Genomic DNA, 22,778 nt, shown 5'->3' with positions numbered 1-22,778 from the left:
GAGTTCCTTCATTGGGCCACGTTGTAAAGCAATGTTTTGCAAACTGGGCCACATTCAGCGATGTGTAAGCATGTGCAGCACTTGTGCCCCTTTACACCAGAGCTGAATTGGGCCCAGTGTAAAAAGCAGTAGTGATTTCCCCACCCTCGTCTGCTTGTTTGTCTCATCCACCTGTTATGTCTTGTCTCTTAGAGCGCAAGCTCTTTGCCACTGGGACTGGCATTTTTTATATGTTCATATAGGGCCTAGCACAATGGAGTTCAACCTGGTTGTGGACTCCAAGTGCTCCCACAACAGAAATGTTAAATAGTAATTAATAAGAACTATATAATATTACTGAAAGACAGCTGTGGTCCAAACTCAGCAGGGACACACAGTGCTGTCAGCAACATGCCTGGTGTAAGTCAGTCAAAAATCAGGAGTAAGTGATAAACTAGACTAAGTCCGATCAATTTAGCAGGTGTGCAAAAAGGACTGTACCTTATATTCCCCCCTCTACCTATTCAAGGTATAACAGGAAAAGCAACAATCAGGAGGGTGTAAGATTCCCTGATGTAAGGCCCGAGTTCCCTCCCTGTTACACCAGTTTCACCCAACGTAAAACAACGTGTTTCAACATAGAACAAGTGTAATGGACTGGAGAATTGGGCCCACTCTGTGTGGGAACTGTCTTGCCTTGCACAGCCCTGTTGAGCGCTTTCCCAGCTGTTCTCAAGGAGACAGAGTCACAGGTGCTTGAGATGTCAACATGGTGCAAGCTACACAGACTTGCCACTGACATCCATTTTCTAATTCACCAGTTACCTGCTGTGCAACTTACACTGCCATTTACACCACTGCAGGATTAGGTCCCAACTCCAAGGACTTACAGACATTTGTTTCAGGCTGAATTAGACTTTGGCCTTATAGTGTGGCAAGCAGAAGACTGAGATGAAGAGGCGGGGTAGTGTGTTGCAGGAGACTGGGCAACAGAACTGTCCCAGGTTCTATTTCCATCTCTGCCACTGACACATTGTGTGGCACTGGAGAAGCTAGGTCAACATTTTCAAACTTAGATACCCCAGTTATGCTCCTAAATCTATATTTAGGCTCCTAATAAGAGACCTAGTTTTTCCGTGGTGTTGAGCACCCACAGCTCCCAATGGCTTTAGATATCATAGGTGCCAATTTCATTGCTCCACCTCATACATGCCTATATTGACAGCCTTAGAACTTACCGCATGGTCAAAAGCAACAGAATTGATGACCATAAAGTTATCCAGATTGTATTTGTATGGTGTGTAGTTCCCATGCCAGGCCACCACATTGAATGGGGAGAAATCCTATCAAATCAAGAAGAACAAAGGCAGCAGAGGATTATCCCCAGTGCTCTCCAAACATGCTACTAACATACAGGGCACTGCTCTGCAATTCAAAACACATTCAGTGTTAGTAATCGGTGCCCGATTGACAGCCTGGAGACCGAAGCCCCCTGTGTATCCATAGAACAGGTATTGCCTGGGCAGTGGCAGGGCACATTCCACCTCGCCATACCCTGTCAATGGGCCTCAGTCCTGCCCCATCTCTAGTGATGAGAGGGGAGTTCGGTGTCCAAGGCCCATTTACTCCTTGGCTTCACTGCTGACACCAACCATAAGGAAATAGTTGTAATGGCAATTTTTTGTGACGGGAACACCTGCCCACTAGAAATTAGACCAACGGCCTCCCACAAAAACACACTCCTGTCTTTTCACATAGGCCATTGAATAGCATTTGGAAGCAGAGAGGTAAAAATCATCACCTAGAGGCAAAGAATCACTAACTTCAGAGTCAAACAATTCTTTAAGAAACATTTACTATGGACAGAGAGCATTTTAGTTGGAGGGAGAAATGTGCCAACAAACAATGGGCTCAATCCTGCTTTCATTTAACTCATGGGAGTTTGGCCGCTGACTTCAGTGGGAGAAGGATTGGTCCCCAAAGTTATTTGCCATGTTGGTAAATGGTACATCCTACAATGTGCACTTATTATAACTCATAGAGCTTCAGTGTGATCCAGTCTTTGTGAAAAGGACTCTGATTTCCTTACCTGTTGGGCTGAAAACAACTTGCCCTGGTACTTGCTGATCACTGTGTAGTCACCTGCTACTTGGCGATCTTCATACCAGGCAACTGGCACTAAGAAATCTCGTGGGTTAGCCAGACCATTGGCCCCTCGGGTAGAAAAAAAAAGAAAGTAGCAAGATTATAGGTGATGTCTTTACAAAGTGGGACAGTTGTCCTTCCCTGGTTACACCGGTGTATTTTTGGAGTTTGAATGACTTTAGAGGCACTTCACTGTACTCCATAAAGAGGCTTATTTTTCCCAACAAAACTATTTACCTGTAATCCTTATTCTCAGACAGGGGTCACTGTTACACGCCCTGGCATTTAAGTCCATGTTCCCATCATGGGAGTCAGACAACTCTCACAGCTCTGATTACTACACTGTTAGTCCCAGACTATTGAGGGTGTGTGTTACCTTGGGGTGGCAGAAGAGGATGAGACATCAGGGACTTTCTATTCCTGGCTCTGTCGCTGACTGGTTGTATAACCTTGGGGAAAGATCTCTAGAAAGTCCTCAGGCACTAGCACATTTCTGGATGTGTGGAAAATAATAATAAAATGAGGCTAATGATACTTATTTAGTTTTAGGTGTATTGTAAGAGTTAGTTAATGTCTGTAGAACATTTTCAAGTGTAAAGCACCATTTGAGTGCTAAGCATTCTTCTTCTTCTCCTCATTATTATTGTTATTAATACAAAGAACTTTGACTTCCTTGGATAAAAGTGCCAGGCATTACTACCTGCTGCTGAGGTTTAACAGTCAGTACTTTCCTCCAGCTGTCAGTTTTCAAGTGAAAAGTGAAGTTAAACAAGAATAAAATATATCATGATCTCTGGGGGGAAGCTGGGTGGCTGGTAGGGAGAGGATCTCTTATAATTACTACCTCCTGAAAAGAAGAATTGCAGGCAAGTACAGTAATTTTCTTTTCTCCAAAAAGTGAGTGTTAGAATAGATTTCTCCCCTCTCGGAGACTCAAAAATTCCAAAGATGTCTCTGAAAAACGCTAACTAATGTAAAAGCTTGTTACAAATACATAGGAAAATAGTATAAATAATCATATGAAACAGGCACTGACTGCAACGACAACATGAAATCACTATATCCTGGCTGGACTGCTACAGCTAAGTATGCTGAAGAATCACTCTTATAATCTCATTCCACAGGACCACAGGACTCTAGTGCATGCAGTGAACAAGGCAAAGGATCTGCAGAGCACACATCACACAGAAGGGGGTATTTTGGTGGTTTCTGGCCAAACAGTTGCTGGTTACATAGTTCTCCAACTGAAGAGAGAAGACTCCATTTGAGACCTGGCTCCTATCCTTCCCACTTTAATGATCTCCAGTTCCCACAGCAATTTCCTCTTTGGAAGAATCCTTTCTGGGTTCTTGTCCCATGCATTGGAGATGGGGGAAGAAAATCTGAGACTCCTCCTCTTCATCCTCCATCCTCTGAGAACACAATGCAAAGCTGATGACCTTCTGTAGCTAGAAGGGTATGTGGACTTTTGGCCTTGTGTACTTGCACCAATGAGCACTTACACACACTAATCAGATACAGTAACGGAGCACAAATGGCTGGCTACCCAAATTGCAGGTGCAAATGCTGGTCTGGGCAGGCAGATGCCAGACGCTGGCTGTGCCGTAGGTATGCATACCTTTAATGCAGCTTCCCTACTGCATGAAACTTCAGAAACTTAGCCCTACATTTCTAACTATAGTCACAGAGCTAAATTCTTCTCTCAGTTACACTAGTGTAAATCCAAAATACCTCCACGGACTCACTGGAGTGACTGATGTATACCGGTGCAGCTGAGAGCAGAATTTAGCCCAATGTCTGTAAAAGGAGTTTAAAAAAAAACCACAACAAGTAGATCTATAAAGATCTAAAAGGCCAAGAGCATGTTTGGAATGAGCCAGCTGGGGGACAAGACTGGGGTGAGAGGAATTTCTCTACTCTGGGGCGGGATCAGGGAATTAATGGCCTTCCAAGTTTTTTGTTGGGAATGGGGGCTACTCTGTGAAATGATAGTGTCCATTTGTCAGGGAGCAACTGAAGAGCATCTCCGGGACTCGTATTGAGCATCTCATACTGAGGCTTCGAATTCATTCTTAGCAGAGAGGTTTGAAATTTTAAGCCTTCCTATGTCGTAAAAGGGCATTTGCTACAAGAAGAGGATGGACCTGGCCTTCTGTATCCCATGTGAATGGAAAGCCTGGGGAGGAAGGAGGAATGGATTTTGGCTCGCAGTCCCTTGCTCTTGTAGCACCCTGGCCCCACGGAACCCATTGTAAACTTGATGGTGAATCTTTACCGATGGGTCCCAGGTCAGGTAGCTCGAAATGCGCGCCAAACACCTCCAGGATGTAGCCCCTGGTTTCTCCAAACACCTCCACACTGAAATGCATTCCTTGCTAGGAGGGAAAAAATAAAAGTAGATATGAAGAGCAGCTCAAGATGGTTGTTACAACCAACAAGAGGTTCATGCAGAGGTGGCTAATGTGCAGCTTGGGGGCCAAATGCAGACAACTGACTTCTACAAGGTGCCCCCCAAGGCTGCCCTCAAATTTAACATGGTGGCATGGCTTGCCGAGCTTACATATCCCAGCATGCAATGCTAAAACTGGATTCAAGCAGCTCATGCCACACTGTATGCTTCTCTATTAAAGATTAGGGTGGGGGCTGTACGGTGACTGGGGCACTGTACACAAATTAGGTCAGCCCAGGGGTTTGTGGCAAGTTCCTAATGCAGCCTCTGCTGCGCAAAGTTTAAGGTCTCCTGAATTAGTCCAGCTCTCTGGAGTTCAACTGAGGTCGAGCAAAACTCACTGTTTCAACGTCAGCAGCATGCTTTTGGAGGTTCCCTCCAAAAACAAGCCAACAGGGGGTGGAATCCTGCCTAGTCCTCACCTGAATGACACAGATCTCATTGGGCTCCACCAGCAATTTGCCAAACTCGGTGGTGATGAGCAGCTTCCCTTGCTGTGGCACTGTGGGAAGGGAACATAAGCAGAGGACACTGAGGAACTGGAGGGTTTTCCTGTCACCAAAAGTCACAGTTTAGAAGCTTCAATCTGCACATTCATTCTTCTCCCCGTACGCTACCAGCCTCCTAGGGAGGCTCCTGATTCTCTTAGCTGCAGATGCACTCTGTTCTTCCTGACCCCACCATCAACCTCACACTCTGGCCTAGGGAGAAATGTTGTCTGTAAGCAGCAAACAGAAGCATAGAATCATAGAATCATAGAATATCAGAGTTGGAAGGGACCTCAAGAGGTCATCTAGTCCAACCCCCTGCTCAAAGCAGGACCAATTCCCAGCTAAATCATCCCAGCCAGGGCTTTGTCAAGCCGGGCCTTAAAAACCTCCAAGGAAGGAGACTCCACCACCTCCCTAGGTAACGCATTCCAGTGTTTCACCACCCTCCTAGTGAAATAGTTTTTCCTGATATCCAACCTGGACCTCCCCCACTGCAACTTGAGACCATTGCTCCTTGTTCTGTCATCTGCCACCACTGAGAACAGCCGAGCTCCATCCTCTTTGGAACCCCCCTTCAGGTAGTTGAAGGCTGCTATCAAATCCCCCCTCATTCTTCTCTTCTGGAGACTAAACAATCCCAGTTCTCTCAGCCTCTCCTCATAAGTCATGTGCTCCAGACCCCTAATCATTTTTGTTGCCCTCCGCTGGACTCTTTCCAATTTTTCCACATCCTTCTTGTAGTGTGGGGCCCAAAACTGGACACAGTATTCCAGATGAGGCCTCACCAATGTCGAATAAAGGGGAACGATCACGTTCCTCGATCTGCTGGCAATGCCCCTACTTATACAGCCTAAAATGCCGTTAGCCTTCTTGGCAACAAGAGCACACTGTTGACTCATATCCAGCTTCTCGTCCACTGTGACCCCTAGGTCCTTTTCAGCAGAACTGCTACCTAGCCATTCGGTCCCTAGTCTGTAGCAGTGCATGGGATTCTTCCGTCCTAAGTGCAGGACTCTGCACTTGTCCTTGTTGAACCTCATCAGGTTTTTTTCTGCCCAATCCTCTAATTTGTCTAGGTCCCTCTGTATCCGATCCCTACCCTCTAGTGTATCTACCACGCCTCCTAGTTTAGTGTCATCTGCAAACTTGCTGAGAGTGCAGTCCACACCATCCTCCAGATCATTAATAAAGATATTAAACAAAACCGGCCCCAGGACCGACCCTTGGGGCACTCCACTTGAAACCGGCTGCCAACTAGACATGGAGCCATTGATCGCTACCCGTTGAGCCCGACGATCTAGCCAGCTTTCTATCCACCTTACAGTCCATTCATCCAGCCCATACTTCTTTAACTTGGTGGCAAGAATACTGTGGGAGACCGTATCAAAAGCTTTGCTAAAGTCAAGAAATAACACATCCACTGCTTTCCCCTCATCCACAGAGCCAGTTATCTCATCATAGAAGGCAATTAGGTTAGTCAGGCACGACTTCCCCTTCGTGAATCCATGCTGACTGTTCCTGATCACTTTCCTCTCCTCTAAATGTTTCATAATTGATTCCTTGAGGACCTGCTCCATAATTTTTCCAGGGACTGAGGTGAGGCTGACTGGCCTGTAGTTCCCCGGATCCTCCTTCTTCCCTTTTTTAAAGATGGGCACTACATTAGCCTTTTTCCAGTCATCTGGGACCTCCCCCGATCGCCATGAGTTTTCAAAAATAATGGCTAATGGCTCTGCAATCTCACCCGCCAACTCCTTTAGCACCCTCGGATGCAGCGCATCCGGCCCCATGGACTTGTGCACGTCCAGTTTTTCTAAATAGTCCCGAACCACTTCTTTCTCCACAGAGGGCTGGTCACCTTCTCCCCATGCTGTACTGCCCAGTGCAGCAATCTGGGAGCTGACCTTGTGCGTGAAGACAGAGGCAAAAAAATCATTGAGTACATGAGCTTTTTCCACATCGTCGGTCACTAGGTTGCCTCCCTCATTCAGTAAGGGGCCCACACTTTCCTTGATTTTCTTCTTGTTGCTAACATACCTGAAGAAACCTTTCTTGTTACTCTTAACATCTCTTGCTAACTGCAACTCCAAGTGTGATTTGGCCTTCCTGATTTCACTCCTGCACGCCTGAGCAATATTTTTATACTCCTCCCTGGTCATTTGTCCAATCTTCCACTTCTTATAAGCCTCTTTTTTGCATTTAAGATCAGCAAGGACTAATGTTGCAGGCAAACAAATCGCTCAGACAGAAAAATAGTACAGAAACACGATCTTTTGTTGTTCGAAGAAGCAACTGCTGATGAATGATGCCAGACTGACCGCTCTGTATCCACAGAGCAGGCTGCAGTAGTGCAACTGTGCTTCTCACTGCTCTCCAGCCAGCGGGATCACCTTGAGGGGTAAGACGCAAATTCAGCCTTCTTGAGCCATTCAGTACTTGGTCTCAGGTTAAACTGACAACAAGAAGTCCAGTTAATGACAGCGGTGATTGGTTTATATATCCACTAAGAACTGGCCTGAGTTCCTCAGATTCATTTCACCTAAGGGCCAGTGAAGAGCCATTAGATGGGAGCAGTGTTCAGTCACCAGGGCCCAGCTCCTCAAAAATATTTAGGTGCCTAACTCCGATTGAAACCAAAGGAAACAAGGTGCCTAAGCACCTTTGAGGATCTGGGCCTAGCAGCCGAGGATGGATTTAAACTAGAGACCTAGATGCAAAAGGCTCCATATGCCAATCCCCAGAGCCAGCTAGTCAGTTCCTATTCCCTTGTGCCTACTCCACTAGGAGAATACATTAATTTTTGAGTGGCAGTGAGTCCAAACTTCTGAACTCTGAGAATACAAAAAAAAAAAAAAAAAGGGGGTGGGGGGGACAGAGGTTACTATTGCACTATACGTCAAGGCAGTGGTTCCGGGGATTACTCAACACATTCTCTCATGTGAGGAGCCTCTCCCCTTCACCAAAGATGCAAACTGTGTCTCCAAGAGCTACAGGATCCTGCTTTCCATGTGGTTGCCCCTTCACTTCTTTGATACACAGCAGAGGCCCAGAATGGTTAACTCTCCACTCTACTAGAGTGGGGGGCTAATGGTCTTTAGTTAACCTTTGCATTCGTTCTCTTGAATGTACTGGCCCAGGAGGGCCCACACTGTAACTGGAAGGCCTGTGAAATCATGCAGTGTACCCTCTCCCTTTCACCTCATGGAGGGGAGAGAGCTGAGGAACTGCAGTTTGGTATTTTGGGGGTTTTGCAGATGAATGAGTTCATCACCAAGTCATTTCTATTAATCAATCAAAAAAGATATAAACAAATATCAGGGCCACATGCATTTATTTTTGGTGAAATAAAGTATTTAAATATGCATGCATTTCAAGTGCCAATGCAACACTTATTGTTGCAAGTTTGGACGCCCTAGTCTGGTGGAACTCAGGAGCACAGATCCGCTGTCAAAGACTCACTAGTCTTAGACTGAAGCAAAACTGTGAGCTGTCTATCAATCCCAGGGTTTATAGTTTGCAGAAAACCTCAAGGGCTTTTATGACATGCCTAATAGGATTCCCACAATAGCATATAGATGCAGAGCACTAGGAATCAGACACTGACTAGCTAGCCAAGGAATCTGGGCCCTGTTAAAAAAAAGAGACTTACAATCCTGGGCTGAGAGAGAGAAGCTGAATGTGGTAGACAACTCAACCATTACTAACCCACCTCATTTTGGATGGTCCAGGAGTGATGTTGATCACTGACCACCAGTCCAAACCTTCCCAGAAGGAAGAATGAACCAGGTGTTGGGAGAAACAGAGAGGAGGGCTGATGGCAACAGAGATTAGCAATGATGGGGGGAAATAGAAGTCACATCAGTAACTCACCTATCAGGAAATCTCCATCTGAATTGTAAAAGCACCTAAAGAAAAAGGAGCACAGGCACACACATATTACAGGCTGTAACATGAGGGTCTCTTGAGCAGGTAGAGTGTCAGTGATGTCAATGGAGGCAACCTTGGGAGCCCCACTCACTGGGTTGGTGGAGACTCAGCACATAGAGGCATGCAAGAGGCAGGATGATCTAATGCACAAAGCACAGAACTAGGAACTCCTGAGGACTAGTCTTGCCTCTGCTAATGTCCTTCCTCTATGACCTTGGGCAAATCACTTCCCCACTCTGAGCCTCCATTTCCCCATCTGTAAAATGGAGATTATGATGCTGACCCACCTGACAGAATCGTTGTGAGGAACTGCTAATGTCTGTCAGGTGTGATATTAAGTATTATTGACCTCCAAGGGTAAGCTTGGTCTGTGGGATAAGGTTCTATGAACGCTGCAGAAAAGCACTTCTTATCTCTGCAGCCCCAACTCTTCACCATTCCCACCTCCCTGCCGATCAATGTGCACCCCTCTCTATACATGATGTTTACCTAAGGGAGTGCAATCTGTTAGGGCTTTCTATACCACCCATCACCATAGTATCCAAGTGCTTTTGTTGTGTGCACATGAATTTAGGGGATATCTAGGCATTGTTATTTGCAAAATAGTTGGTGTGTGGTCTGTGCACTCAGCGAGCATTTGCAATGAATTACAGATGGTACTGGGATGGTTGCAAACTAACATTAAGGCTATGTCTACACTACGAACCTTACAGCGGCACAGCTGAGCTGTACCACTACAGCTGTGCTGTTGTAAGGTCTCATGTGCAGTCACTCTTTGCTGGTGGGAGAGAGCTCTCCCGTTGGCATAGTTAAACCACCTCCAACGAGTGGCAGTAGCTATGTCAGCTGGAGAATGTCTCCCGCCAACATTACGCTGTCCACACCAAAAACTTATGTCGGTCAGGGATGTGTTTTTTCACACCTTTGAACAACAAAAGTTTTGCCGACAGAAGTGCTAGTGTAGACAAAGCCTAACACTTGCAAACTAACAGCCCTGGAAAACCTTGACCTCAAATCTAATAGTCACTGACCTATTAATCATGGAGGTGTTACAGGTGAAGATGTGGATGGCAATCCCATTGCGTGACTTGGGCTCCCCAGCTCCACACAATGTGTGCAAACCCTAGGAGACAAACACACTGAGTTAGAAAGAGCAGCAGGTAGCTGGATGGAGACAAGATCCCTCCATCCCCTTTGATGGGGCTCGCCCCACTGGCTGGACTCCCTCCTTCCTCGCAGATCCCACCTCTGCTGGCTGGGGTCCCTATCTCCGCGGGACTGTTGTTTAAAATGACCCTGATCTTTGGAGATCACTCAAAGCTGAATATGCAGCAGAGCAGCAGCACGAAGCTTCTCTAAAGCCCAGTAAAGAGGCGAGGTTTTGAAAACTGTGGCAGAAGACACAGACCCAGCCCAGTAGTCACTGGTAGGGAGCAGGGAACACCCTCTCCCCAAGGAGATGAGCTACCCTGGGTGTCTGTCCTCCTCACAGCATTTGCTAGGGAGCTCGTAAGAGGAATGGGGCTGGGCTCAGCTGGAGTCTATCTATCCTCTGTCTATCCCCAGGGAGGAGCGAATCTCTCACTCTGTAGTTCCGGAGTCAGACCCAGCTTGGGAGGGTAGGGAATTCTGGCTTTGAGTGGCCCGGTTGATTTCAGTTAGGGATCTATGGCTGCAAAAAGCCCTTCCGACTTTTCAGTACCAGAACGCTATACGCGAGGCTTGGCTACTCTTTACCCAGACTCTGTTTATTGCCAGTGTACAATCTAGTAGTAAGAGCAGGACTCCTGGGTTCTATTCCTAGCTCTGCCATTGACTCACTCACTGTGTGAACTTAGGGAAGTCAGTGGGCTCTCTGTGCCTCAGTTTCCCCCTCTGTAAACTGCACAGTATTGCTATCTGCTCTACTAAACTCTACAAAGAAGGGAAACGCCTTGGGAGGCTCCAGCTGCTTGACTTACGCTCACAAAGTCCAGTTTTTTTTCAGAGGCTCTTGGGATCCCAAAAGGCTTCCATCTGAGCTAGAATCAAGCAAACACAAAGGAAGGAAGGAAATGCCAGCCATTACAATATGAACAATGCCAGCTAAAAAGAACGGAGAGCCCTCCATGCCGTCGCCCTGCCCTCTGCTGGGTATTTTGGGGGTTTTCTTCTTCGCAGGGGATTTAAAAAATATTATTTTGCAAACCTGTTTTCTTACCTGGGAGCTGCCACGCTTGAAATTCCTATTTAAAACCTGTCCTTCCCTGTGTTACTAACACCACCTGACATGCAAAGAATTTCAGATTAACTGACTCGTCACCACTGATGCTGTTTGTTTCATTTTGTGCTCTGCTCAGCATGCGACCACTCACTTGTTGCATGACTCTGGGCTACTCACGTCTATGCTCCATGCCTCAGTTTCCCCACCTGTCAGACAGGAGGGCTGCGGGCTCAGATAACTGCTGTTGGTAAAGCACTTGGAGTTGCTCACATAAAAGGTGCTCGAGAAGTATATATTACTTGGAATGGCACTATGGCAGTCAGTTTCGCTCTCTGGTTCTCAGGCTCCTAACACTGTGGAGACAGGTTTCAATTAAATAAAACTCCTACAACACCCAGAAAGCTTTGGGCCCCAATTATGATCTCAGTGACACTGAAGGTATGTCTACACATGAGGTGAGAAGTGTGATTCCCACTTGCATAGATGTACCTGAGCTAACTCTGCTCGAGCTAGCACAGTAAAAATAGCGGTGTCGTTGGGGTATCACAGGTGGTGGCTCGGGGTAGCCACCCCACTACATGCCTGCTGAGACCCCTGGACATGTACTCCAAGTTTACTCCAGTGTAAGTGTCTGTGTTTTAATGGAGTTATTCCTGATTAACACTGGTGGATCCGAGGGCAGAGTCAGGCTCTCTGGTGACAGTTCTTTTTAAATCATGTAACATTTAAAAAAACAAAAATCTAAATTTTGAGCCTAAATGACTTGTCAGAGTCTCCTTGAAGATTAACCTTAGGAGGAAAAGGAAGTGGTGGTGTGCTGGGCCACACCACATGCACCTCTGAGTGAAACAGTGCAGGAGTTCATCACTTATTAATCAGCTGCACACCAGGCTTGGCACTGCTAGTGGCAGATAATTGCTCTGTTCTCTGAAGCCATCTGCTTACAAAGAAGTCCTGTGGTTCAAGCCCGGTCATGGGCAGCCGGGTCAGGGCAGCCAAGCAGCTCTTGCTCCTGGCAGAGTCTCTTACTGAGCACAGGGAAGTAAGCGTTGTAGGTCTTTGTGCTACAGGATATTAATTATTTTTAAAAGGTAATAACATGGATCAAGAAAGTATAAATGAAAAAGACTTGAGTGAAATAATTATGAATTGCCTTTCACTTGTACTAAATAAGTCTGATACTTTTTTAAGTGGCAGGGGCAGTTTAAAGAAAGTGTGGATGGACTGATATCCAGGGGAGAAAGGATGTTCTAGTGGCCCTTCTCTGCACCCGTTCCAGTTTAAGTTCATCTTTTTTAAACATGGGAGACCAGAACTGCACACAGTACTCCAAATGAGGTCTCACCAGCGCCTTGTACAACGGAAGCAGGACCTCCTTATCCCTACTAGATATACCTCGCCTAATGCATCCCAAGACAGCATTGGCTTTTTTCACCGCCACGTCGCATTGTCGACTCATAGTCATCCTGCGGTCTACCAGGACCCCTAGGTCCTTCTCCTCTTCCGTTACTTCTAACCAATGCGTCCCCATCTTGTAACTAAAATTTTTATTAGTCATCCCCAAATGCATTACCTTACACTTTTTACTATTAAATTTCATCCTATTCCTGATACTCCAATTCACAAGCTCATTCAAGTCTCCCTGCAGGATATCCCTATCCTCCTCCGAATTTACAACGCCTCCCACCTTCGTATCATCCGCAAACTTTATCAGCCCACTCCTGCAATCGGTCCCGAGGTCAGTTATAAATAAATTAATAAAATGGGTCCCAAAACCGAGCCTTGAGGCACTCCACTAGTAACCTCCCTCCAACCCGACAGTTCACCCTTTAATACGACCCGCTGCATTCTCCCCATTAACCAATTCCTTATCCACCTCTGGATTTTCATATCGATCCTCATGTTTTTCAGTTTAACCAATAATTCCTCATGGGGTACAGTATCAAACGCTTTACTGAAATCCAGGTATATTAGGTCCACCGCATTTCCCTTATCTAATAAATCCGTTACTTTCTCAAAGAAGGAGATCAGATTCGTTTGGCACGATCTGCCCTTCGTAAAACCATGTTGTAATTTATCGCAATTGCCACTAACCTCCAGGTCCTCAACTAGTTTCTCTTTCAGAATTTTCTCTAACACCTTGCACACTACAGATGTTAAACTAACAGGCCTGTAGTTACCCGGATCACTTTTTTTCCCTTTCTTGAAAATAGGAACCACATTAGCTATTCTCCAGTCTAACGGGACCACCCCCGAGTTTACAGATTCATTAAATATTATCGCTAACGGGCCTGCTATTTCCCGTGCCAATTCCTTCAATATTCTCGGATGAAAATCGTCCGGTCCTCCCGACTTAGCCCCATTAAGGCATTCAAGTTTTGTTTCTACCTCGGATACGGTAATCCCCCATCCTGAATGCCCCTCTGTAGTGGTGCTAGTATCCCTAATACCTTCATTGGCCTCATTAAACACCGATGCAAAATATTCATTGAGATATTGCGCCATGCCTAGATTGTCTTTAATCTCCTCTCCGGCAATAGTCTTCAGCTCTAGGAAATTATCCTCCTAGATTTGATTACGGTGGCTTTAAGCTGTGAGGGAAGGGATAGCAGTTTTGTCACTCTTCCTTCAGGAAACCAATGTAATGTAAATAAATAGCTCCAGATACTTCCGGGATGGGTCCTTTAGAGGTACCTATATTAATAAATAATCATCATCTTAAGTTCTGTTTGTGAAAGGGGATGAGGGATGGATGAGGCTATAATAGAAACCATCAAAACTTCAGCTACGAAGGAGCGTCAGACAAAGACACACAAATATGACCCTGTCACAGTGACTGGAAAACATATTCCAGCACAACTGGGAGAATATTGAGATAAATAGTGGGGCCACCGGCTGGCTGGAAATTAGCTAATGATGATGCATCGAGGATAAAACCCGAGAGACGCTAGAGCCAATGAATACAAGAACACAGAGAGGGAAGGATGGCAGGAGGAACGAGGCAGATTAGCAAAACCAAATGCTGTGTGGCTGATGGGGAGAGGAAATCATGATTAAAGATGATGGCAAGGCCATAAAAGAGGAGGACAAATGCAATCGCTCTGCATGACTCTCTAGAACAAAACCTGATTTCCAAGGAGGGCTGAGGAGAAACACACGGGAAGGGAGTAACATCTCCAAAAACAAGCGGAGGAAATGTGTTGTGGGGACGATCTGCTCCTCTGCCTGCTCGGTGGGAGTCAGACGACCTTTTGACTGGGAAAACTGAGAAACAGTACCGGGTTTACAATGGCGCCAGTGGCACCATGGGTCCAGGCCCACGCTCAAAAGGGGCCCCAGCCTGGCCTGCTCCACTTGTGCTGCGCCCTGAGCTGCTGGCTTCTCTCCACCCCCTGGCCCTTGCCCCCCACACTGCTAGTTCCTCTCAGCCGGCTGGCTGGCTGAGGGCTCCTCTCCGCCCCCATCACTGGTGCTGGCTGCTGACGGCCTGAAGAGTCCTCAGTCTCTGCTGCTCTGGGCTGGTGACTGTCCCCTTTGGGCTCACCAGGGGTGGGGCTTGCCTCTCCCTACTGCTCTGCAGAAGTGGCAGGCTGGAGAAGTTGGTGGCTGCCCTCCCCCACCCACTCCTGCAACCAGGCAGGCAGGGCTGGGTGGGATCCCGGGAGACGGAGCCACTCCCAAGCTTCAGTGTCCTGCCCCCTAGCACTGTGCTGGGAGGGGGGATCCCTGCTCTGCGCTAGCTCAGCAAGGCCAGTGAGTGCGGCTGGGGGGCAGGGCATTGGGGAATGGGTCTCTGGGGGGGCATGTGGGGAGTAGGGTTGCCAACCCTCCCAGATTGGCCTGGAGTCTCCAGGAATTAAAGATTAATCTTGAATTAAAGATTATGTCATGTGATGACCTCTCCAGGAATATATCCAACCAAAATTGGCAATCCTAGTGGGGAGTGTGAGGGGCGAGGGCACTGGGGGAGATTTGTATGTTTTGGGTGCTAAGCTGTGGGGGGGGGTCTGTTGGGTGGGTGCTGGGTGGTGGGAGAGGTCTGTGAGTGTTGGGGTGCTAGGGAGTGGGGGTCCTGTGTGGGGTGCTGGGCAGTTGTGATGGGGGAGTCTGTGGGGAGGCGCTGGGCATAACAGGTCCGGGGGATGCTGGTCATAGAGAATTGGGGGGGTGCAGGGTGAGGGGAGGTTGTGTGGCACAGCATGGGCCTATCCCCGAGGGGAAGGGGCATGCTGGCAGCACAGGGCCCGGTGGGCCAGTGTGCATCTGGCAACTGCTGGTTTGTAAACAGTGCTCTTGGATGGGGCTGGGCGGAGCAGGGCTGCTCCTGACATGCTCCACTGCCTCTGGCCGCCCCCTCACTCCGGGGGCCAACCTCCCTGTGCCATGCTCCATTGCCCCCATGGGGGCCCACAAATATGTTTGGCGCCGGGCCCACAAAAGGTTAACCTGGCCCTACTGAGAAGGGGCAGCAGCAGAGGTGGCAAGCATGGGACCATGGCTTGGGGGAAGCCTTGAGCACTGCCCAAATTCGGTGACTACAAGGGCTGTGCTGATTACAAGCCAAGAGACCAAGGGCAGCACCCAATTTGCTAACATGTATGTGAGGAAGCACGCTCTAGTAGTTGAAACGCAGGGCTGGGAGTCAGGATTCTTGGATTCTAGTCACAGGGACTCACTGTGTGACTGATTGGTCAAGTCACTTAACTGCTTGGTGCCTTAGCTTCCCTATCTATAAAATGGGGATATGAATATTTACCCTCCTGCCTCGGGTGTGGGAGGATTGAGTACTCTTTGTAGAGTGCATGGAGATCTTTGGATGGAAGAGACTAAGGTAGAGCAGTCATCTGTTGTTATAGTATTGTCAGAATCAAAATGTGTCTTTGGGATTTTAATAACACACATTTGTCTTTATTTCAGTGCCGGATTCATGCTAACAAACATTTTAAAAGTTCAGTTCCCATTGTGCATTAGGCATGGTGGGGCTGCCATTGAACACAGTCATAGAGTTTCCATATACTGATGTTCCCTCTCTTCAGATCAGGTTACCTGATTGGGTTCAGTCTCCGCTTCATCCCAGTTGTGCGTCAGGTGGCCTTGATCCATGGGTTTAAAGGGCTTGTGACAGACAGAGGGTAGAATTCTATACAGCCAGCTACAGAGAAAGAAAACACCAGTGAGACCAAGCCCAGACTCTCCAAATAGCTGTTTCTGTGCTCTTGACAGCACCTATGAAATTTTAAATGAGATCAAGTGGACCTCTTGTGTGTTAATTCTCCAATCAATCCTCACAGTTATATAGATCCCAAAGTACTTTATGGGCCATAATTACACACAGACATATGAATATGGATAACCTTATCTCTCATGGAAATGCAGCCACATCTGGGGTTGAATTCAGAGGCTGTTTAACAGCACGCAGCAACACTACACAACAGTTGAGAGCTGGCAGTGAAGAACATAGTATTTAACTAAAGGTGTCTCTTCACTGCCCAGTTAATGGGGATGACTGGCACCAGGGTTAGCCTAGCCTGGATGTTAGAAGCCACCCTGCAAAGCCCTACCCCTGTTACTGTGTCCTCACAGTTTCCCCTCTTGCTTGTGTGTGTCTGGGGGCATAGCCCATGGTTCTGCGTACTGAAATGCTCTGGGATTGTTTCCTAGTCCATTCTGTCAATTTCAGGAAAACTTGTCTATACCTCCTGGGGAACTGTGGGAAGGCACTGGAGGACTATCAACACTTGAGTAATTTAGCCTGTGTCCTGGGTTGTAGCCAGAGTGAAAGCAAAGCATGGGTTCTAATCCTCCCCAGTTGGGTCAGCTAGCCTGGTCTTAACAGAACCTAAAAACCCAGGCCAGAGAGTTTCTGTGTGGATGGGAGGGAGGTTGGCCTATAACCCAGGTAAGAGCTCGGGTTGACTGTGCAGTGAAGACATATCCTAAAACTACAGGGGAGTTATAAGCAGGCAGAAGGTAATTGCTAGAATTTGCATTTGGCCAGGTTACTGGAAGTAACATCGTACTCCTGCAAATAGTGCCATGGGATGGTTAGTGAGCACAGGTAGTCAGGGCCTAGGTTTCATGAAAGATGACACCCCCTAGCACCACACTGGGTTACCTATCACTAAGGCTGTGATTTAGTCATGGAGGTCACAGAAGTGACGGATTCCGTGACCTCCGTGACTTCAGCCAGCCCCGGCTGGGAGCTGCAGGGTCCCCTGCTGCCACTGGTGGAAGGCGGACCACCTGCAGCTCCCGGCCACCGTGGGCAGTAGGAGGGCCCCCCGCCACTAACTGTCCCTGCAGATGGCAGGGGGGCCCCCTGCCACTCCCGGCTGCCTCTGGCAACGGAGTGATCTCTGTAGCTCCTGCCACCGCGGACGGCGGGGGGGACCCCCCCAATGGGTGGCAGGGGGGAACCCCCAGAGCTCTCAGCCTCTGCAGGCGGCAGGGGGGACCACTGGGGCTCCCAGCTGCTGCGGCCATCAGTGGGGATCCCTGCTGCTCCTCACCACCCTGGGGGCCCCCACAGCTATCCGCCTCCGTGGGCAGCAGAAGGGACCCCCAGAACTCCCAGCCTCCGTGGCAGCAGGGGGAAGCCCCGGAGTTCGGACCCCCAGTGGAGGGGGACCTTGGAGCTCCCAGCCCACCTGCAGCTGCCCAGGCTCCTCATTTTATCATGGATGTTTTTAGTAAAAGTCAGGGACAGGTCACGACTTCCGTGAATTTTTCATTATTGTTCGTGACCTGACCCTGACTTTTACTAAAAATATCCGTGACAAAATCTTAGTCTTACCATCACTTACTCTTTCATCAACAGCGGTTCCCAAATCCATGTGGGTTTTCTCCAGAGATCTCTATCCAAGCACTAGCTAGACATGTCCCTGCCTAGTCTATGAAACCTAATGAGATCCCAGCCCAAAGCTGCAGACTTTGCTGAACAGGATGGAACTGAATGACTTGATTTACTTTCCTTTGAAGCAGAAACAAATTGTGCTCCAGAAACTGTTTGTTTGGGTCATTGGCCTTGGGCAATGCATCATTCTCCACCGTGTGGAGCGGAAACAGCCACACCTCATGTGGAATGCAGCACATCTGTAACCCACACACCTCCTGGGTGTGGTGTTCTGTCCCATCTAGTGGCACTGAGACCACTTCGGGCGTGGCTACACTGGAAACTTCAAAGCGCTGTCGCGAGAACGCTCCCACGGCAGCACTGTGAAGTGCAAGTGTGGTTGCGAGCGCGGGGAGAGAGCTCTCCCAGCGCTCCCGGTAATCCACCTCCATGAGGGGATTGGCTCCCAGCACTCGGAGCCTGTTTACACTGGCGCTTTAAAGCGCTCAGACTTGCTGTGCTCAGGGGGGTGATTTTTCACTCCCCTGAGCCAGCAAGTTAGAGCGCTATAAAATGTAAGTGAAGACAAGCCCTTAGAGAGAGAGTAAATGAGTCTGCTCTACAGTCTTAGCTAAGAGCCAGTTGGCTTTTAGCTCATGCAGTAGAGGCTCATGCACTGAGCTCCAGAGGTCCCAGGTTTGATCCAGTCTGCCGACAACTGGGGTCTCTCGGTGTTACACATCTGCAACAGCCAAAGCAGGGCAGGTGCAACATGCTCTGTGATTCAGCTCGGCCCAGCATTCCTTGCCTTCCTGGTGAACATATTTAACTAGTGCTGCCACTTCCCCTTTAGAAGCACAGTCTTGTCTGGGTAGCAATGAAAGGGTTAACACACACACCTGCTCCCCTGAGGAAACCGGGCTGTAGAGGGCAAATGTAGCATGGGAATTTCAGTGCAAACCTGTTTAACCAAACTCCAGGAAACCAAAGTGTAATTCTGTCTCCTGAGATTATTTTGCCTTCTAATTTCTCTCTTCAAGCACAGCCCCTTTCAAGCTGTCCGTCCTGAAAAACCACCTGGCCTGTTCTGTACTGTGCTATGGGGTCGGGAGCTCAGAGCACGCCCGTTCAGCTAGAGAGGGGTTCAAGAACCCACATCTGAGTTTGCATTTTGAACACTGCAGAGGGAGTCAGGCCTGGGCTTTGAGTTCCAGCCTAGCCCTGCTTTCCACCACAGGCCTTCTTTCCTATGAAGCCCTGATATAACCCAAGGCCCTGAACCTTTGGATACATGGATCTGCACTCTACTACCTTTCTGTCCTCTATGCCAGCTCCTGAGCCTCTTTTCCTCTCGACACCTGGTGCCTGAGCTAGCATGCACACAGAAAATGGGCTAAGCCAGGAGATGGGCTTTGAACCAGGCAGGTGGCCAGAGATAATCAGGAAGGCAATGAACAGGGATGCCACAGCCTCTCTGCCTTGTTAAGGTTGCTCACTGCAGTTTGGGGGGCGGGGGGGGGAAGGAGCTCTTCCTTGGGAGATGGAAAATTTCCATCAAGGACATTTCCATGCAGAAACAATGAGTCATCCCCTTTCCCACGCACCCTGAGAGATGGCACCAGCCTGGAGAGCAGAGCACTGGTAGGCAGCTCAGATGATGCATCTGCCTTTCATTTGATTGAACAATGGAGGGGACAGAAAGCCTCTGCAGGAGCAGTGACATGATAAACCAATCTCTTGCAATCAGGCAATGGCCTGAACTTCAGGACTTTTTCTTCAAAACAGCAACTCTCTGTTTCCAGCATCTGATGAGAATTCTTTGTGGTAAATTGCATGCTGGTGCCAGTTTGACGGCCCACAGTCCAACGCCTCTTCTTATCCACAGATCAAATACAGCCCGGTGGCGGCAGTGGGAGCTTCCCCCATCCCAGCCACTGCCAGTGGGCCTCAACCCTGACCCACAGGGACGTTCTCTAGCATGAGAGGAAAGTTCAAGTCCCATAGCCCATCTTCTGACACTGCCAACAAGGGGCCAATAAGGGCCAATTCTGAGGGTGTGTTTTTGTGATGGCCACTAGCAACTGGGCTGAGACCCTCACCTCGTTTCCCAGAGCACTCAGATCCTCCTCTCAGAGAAACTATCCCTCCCTCTTCACCTACAGATCCCATTCCATGAGACCTTCTTCTTCCTCACCAGCTCATCCTCATCACCCTCACCTGAGACCTTTTGTCCCTTTCCCCTGATCCTACTGAAACCTTCCCTCTTCCCTTCACTATTTGATCTGCACCCCACCCCACTCCCAGCATGGCCTTCCCATCCCCCCACAAAAGATCTACCACCTACTTCACTCCACTGAGATTTTTCCTCTCCCTTCCAAACAGTTCTCCCCTCCCAGCATGCAGTAGAGTTGTTTACAAGCTCAGGAAATACTGAGTATGTACAGTCAGATCTCACCACCAGCCTTGCTGCCTGCATGCAGCAATAGATCATGGCTGTCCCAGGGCAGTGTCACGGTACCTTCTCTTATTGGTGGACCTGGGGCAGGTGAAGGCAGAGCCCGAGAGCTGTTCTGCATACAGACCATATGGGCAGACCTGAGGGTTATTCTAAACCAAAAGAGAAAATGATGGGACACCGGTTAAAGACAACTGCACAAGTATTAGCATTAGTCTCATCAGCACAGAGAAAATTCCCAATTCCTCTAGGTGGTCTGGAGCCTAGTCCACTCGCTCAGAATGGTATGGACCTTGTCAATGGCCTCATCCTCTGCTCACTGATACCAGGATTAACCAGTGATGATATTTGCATGGTGCCTCCATCTCTCATGAGGTTAGAGATACAGTGGGTATCAGCCAGCCTCTGAATCAATTTCCCTATACACTGGAGCTTACACAGCGCTCTAAGGAATCAAAGAAGAGGCTAGGGTACACATCAAGTTCTAGAACAACCACTAAGGAGCAACACTTATGGGGGCTGTCAAAGGAAAGGGGAATTATCAATAAAGCAACTAAAACATCAATCAGGTTATCAAGCACATTGTTTTATCGTCAGGATGTTTGGAGGGACTGATCAGGATCCCAGAACTGGGATTTCCTGTCCCATGCTTTATGTTTACCTGGCTCTTGGTAAGAAAGTTGCATTGTCTGCAGAGTGCTGGTAAAGGCCCCTGGCTCATAGCGCTACAGGAGCTGCAACAAATGTATGTAAGTATACAACCACTGCACAGAGAATGAATACTTCCCTCCATCACTGCCATGGTTCCCCTAACTATACTACCCCTCACCTAGGGAAAGGATCCGTACTGTGGACATTAAAAATGGGACAGTGCCTCCAGATGCTAATGGGGTTAGCTCCCCCTGGTGGCCTTTGTGGAATTCTTTGCATTTGTGCAGGGTTTCAGAACAATCAGCTCAGTGACTCAGCTGGGTGCAAACTCCCCCACTTCGCTCTGCCTTTCCCTTGGTTCTGGCTGCTGTGGAGTGAAACAATTGCTATGAGTTTATAGGTGAAATATTTGTTCTTCAAGGAAAGGGGCTAACGGTTTTCATTTAATTAGACTGGCATCTCTTTGTTGTGAACTCAGTGCGAAACAAAGGCACCCAGATAAATGCCCTAGTGGAACAGACAAATAGTCTGTCTCATTTGGTATCTCCAGGTACCTGTTGTACCAGATCAGGCCTATAGTCCATCTGCAGTTATCCTGCCACCCTGCTGTATCAAAACAGACCAGTGGTCCATGCAGTCTCCCATTCTGCCCTAACAGCATCCAGTGCCAGGTGTGTGAGAGTAAAATGTAAAGCCTTCATAATGCACCTAGTTCTTCAATCCTTAAACCTCACCTTGTGAGTATGGTATGCTCTGAAGTGGGGGGATGAATAGCCCCCATAGTTTTTATCTTAGCTTGCATCACTGCAGATGCCTGCCTTATAAATACTGCAGAGGGACCTTTGGGACCTGGTATTTTTTACTCATTCTCAAATCTTGTATTAACTGTTTTGACACTGTGTATTGTCTGGGGCAACCAAACTTTGCCCAACTGAGGGGCTGCACAGGCAACCAGGAGTCTGAGGGCTGCATCTAATTTGCATAAACTGGTGCAAGTTGCAGTTGCCTTCATTTTGAATAGAGCAGCCCTTGGAGATTACAGGTCCCAGCATGTAATGAGCATGCCAAGCATCAGGATGGAGCACTGCATAATGAGACCTATAGTTATGTAGGCTGCATTGTGGAGATAGGTGGGCCTCTAGACTGCATTTAACCCATCCGTGACTTGTGTTTAACGGTCTACAGTATACACTCCTGGCAAAAAAACAATGGTATTAGAAGTCCTCAAAAGTCAGGAAATGCCAGAGTTGAGGTTCTCTATACAATCTTAACTCTTCCCTCATATGCGTACAGTTTATGCTCCAGGGCCTAATTCTCCACATCTTAGCACCTTGTGCATTTACACCTTTACAGAGTGCAGAGCAGGGTGTAAAATGCTACCATCCTGTTGAGGGTGGGTTTTATGCCCACTCTGCCCAAGTATAACCACTTACACAACATGCAAGGTGGTTGAGAATCAGGTTTAGTGGATTTACTTTGGTGTAAATAAACCAGATTTGGGCCCATAGTCTTTATTTCCCTGATGACTTGCTCTTATTTCTGTAAGTTGGATAGTGAGAGTAAATGAGGCCTGCGGGCCTTTATTTAAAGAACAAGGGAAAATATTAAAAAAAAAACCTAATATATTTGGAAATAAATGATTCTAT

At 47.9% G+C, this 22,778-nt stretch overlaps 1 protein-coding gene across 3 annotated transcripts in view; it reads right to left on the bottom strand.

The window, feature by feature from the left end:
• The window catches only part of HGD (homogentisate 1,2-dioxygenase), a 41,016-nt gene that overhangs the window by 10,945 nt on the left and 7,293 nt on the right, over positions 1–22,778 (bottom strand). The window contains exons 3-12 of one of the 3 annotated variants that reach the window (XM_034788488.1): positions 21,143–21,215; positions 20,545–20,633; positions 16,241–16,346; positions 10,953–11,012; positions 10,023–10,114; positions 8,935–8,969; positions 4,996–5,075; positions 4,400–4,499; positions 2,069–2,193; positions 1,218–1,322 (exon numbers count right to left, since the gene is read on the bottom strand). In XM_034788488.1, the coding sequence (XP_034644379.1) occupies positions 1,218–1,322; positions 2,069–2,193; positions 4,400–4,499; positions 4,996–5,075; positions 8,935–8,969; positions 10,023–10,114; positions 10,953–11,012; positions 16,241–16,346; positions 20,545–20,633; positions 21,143–21,215 (865 nt within the window). The remainder of the gene's footprint in view (positions 1–1,217; positions 1,323–2,068; positions 2,194–4,399; positions 4,500–4,995; positions 5,076–8,934; positions 8,970–10,022; positions 10,115–10,952; positions 11,013–16,240; positions 16,347–20,544; positions 20,634–21,142; positions 21,216–22,778) is intronic. The other 2 variants (XM_034788497.1, XM_034788505.1) reach the window with 2 other exon arrangements.

The sequence above is a fragment of the Trachemys scripta genome, chromosome 1 (assembly GCF_013100865.1).
Source record: "Trachemys scripta elegans isolate TJP31775 chromosome 1, CAS_Tse_1.0, whole genome shotgun sequence".
In the NCBI taxonomy this organism is placed as follows: Eukaryota; Metazoa; Chordata; order Testudines; family Emydidae; genus Trachemys; species Trachemys scripta.
This window is presented reverse-complemented; position numbering and strand designations above follow the sequence as displayed.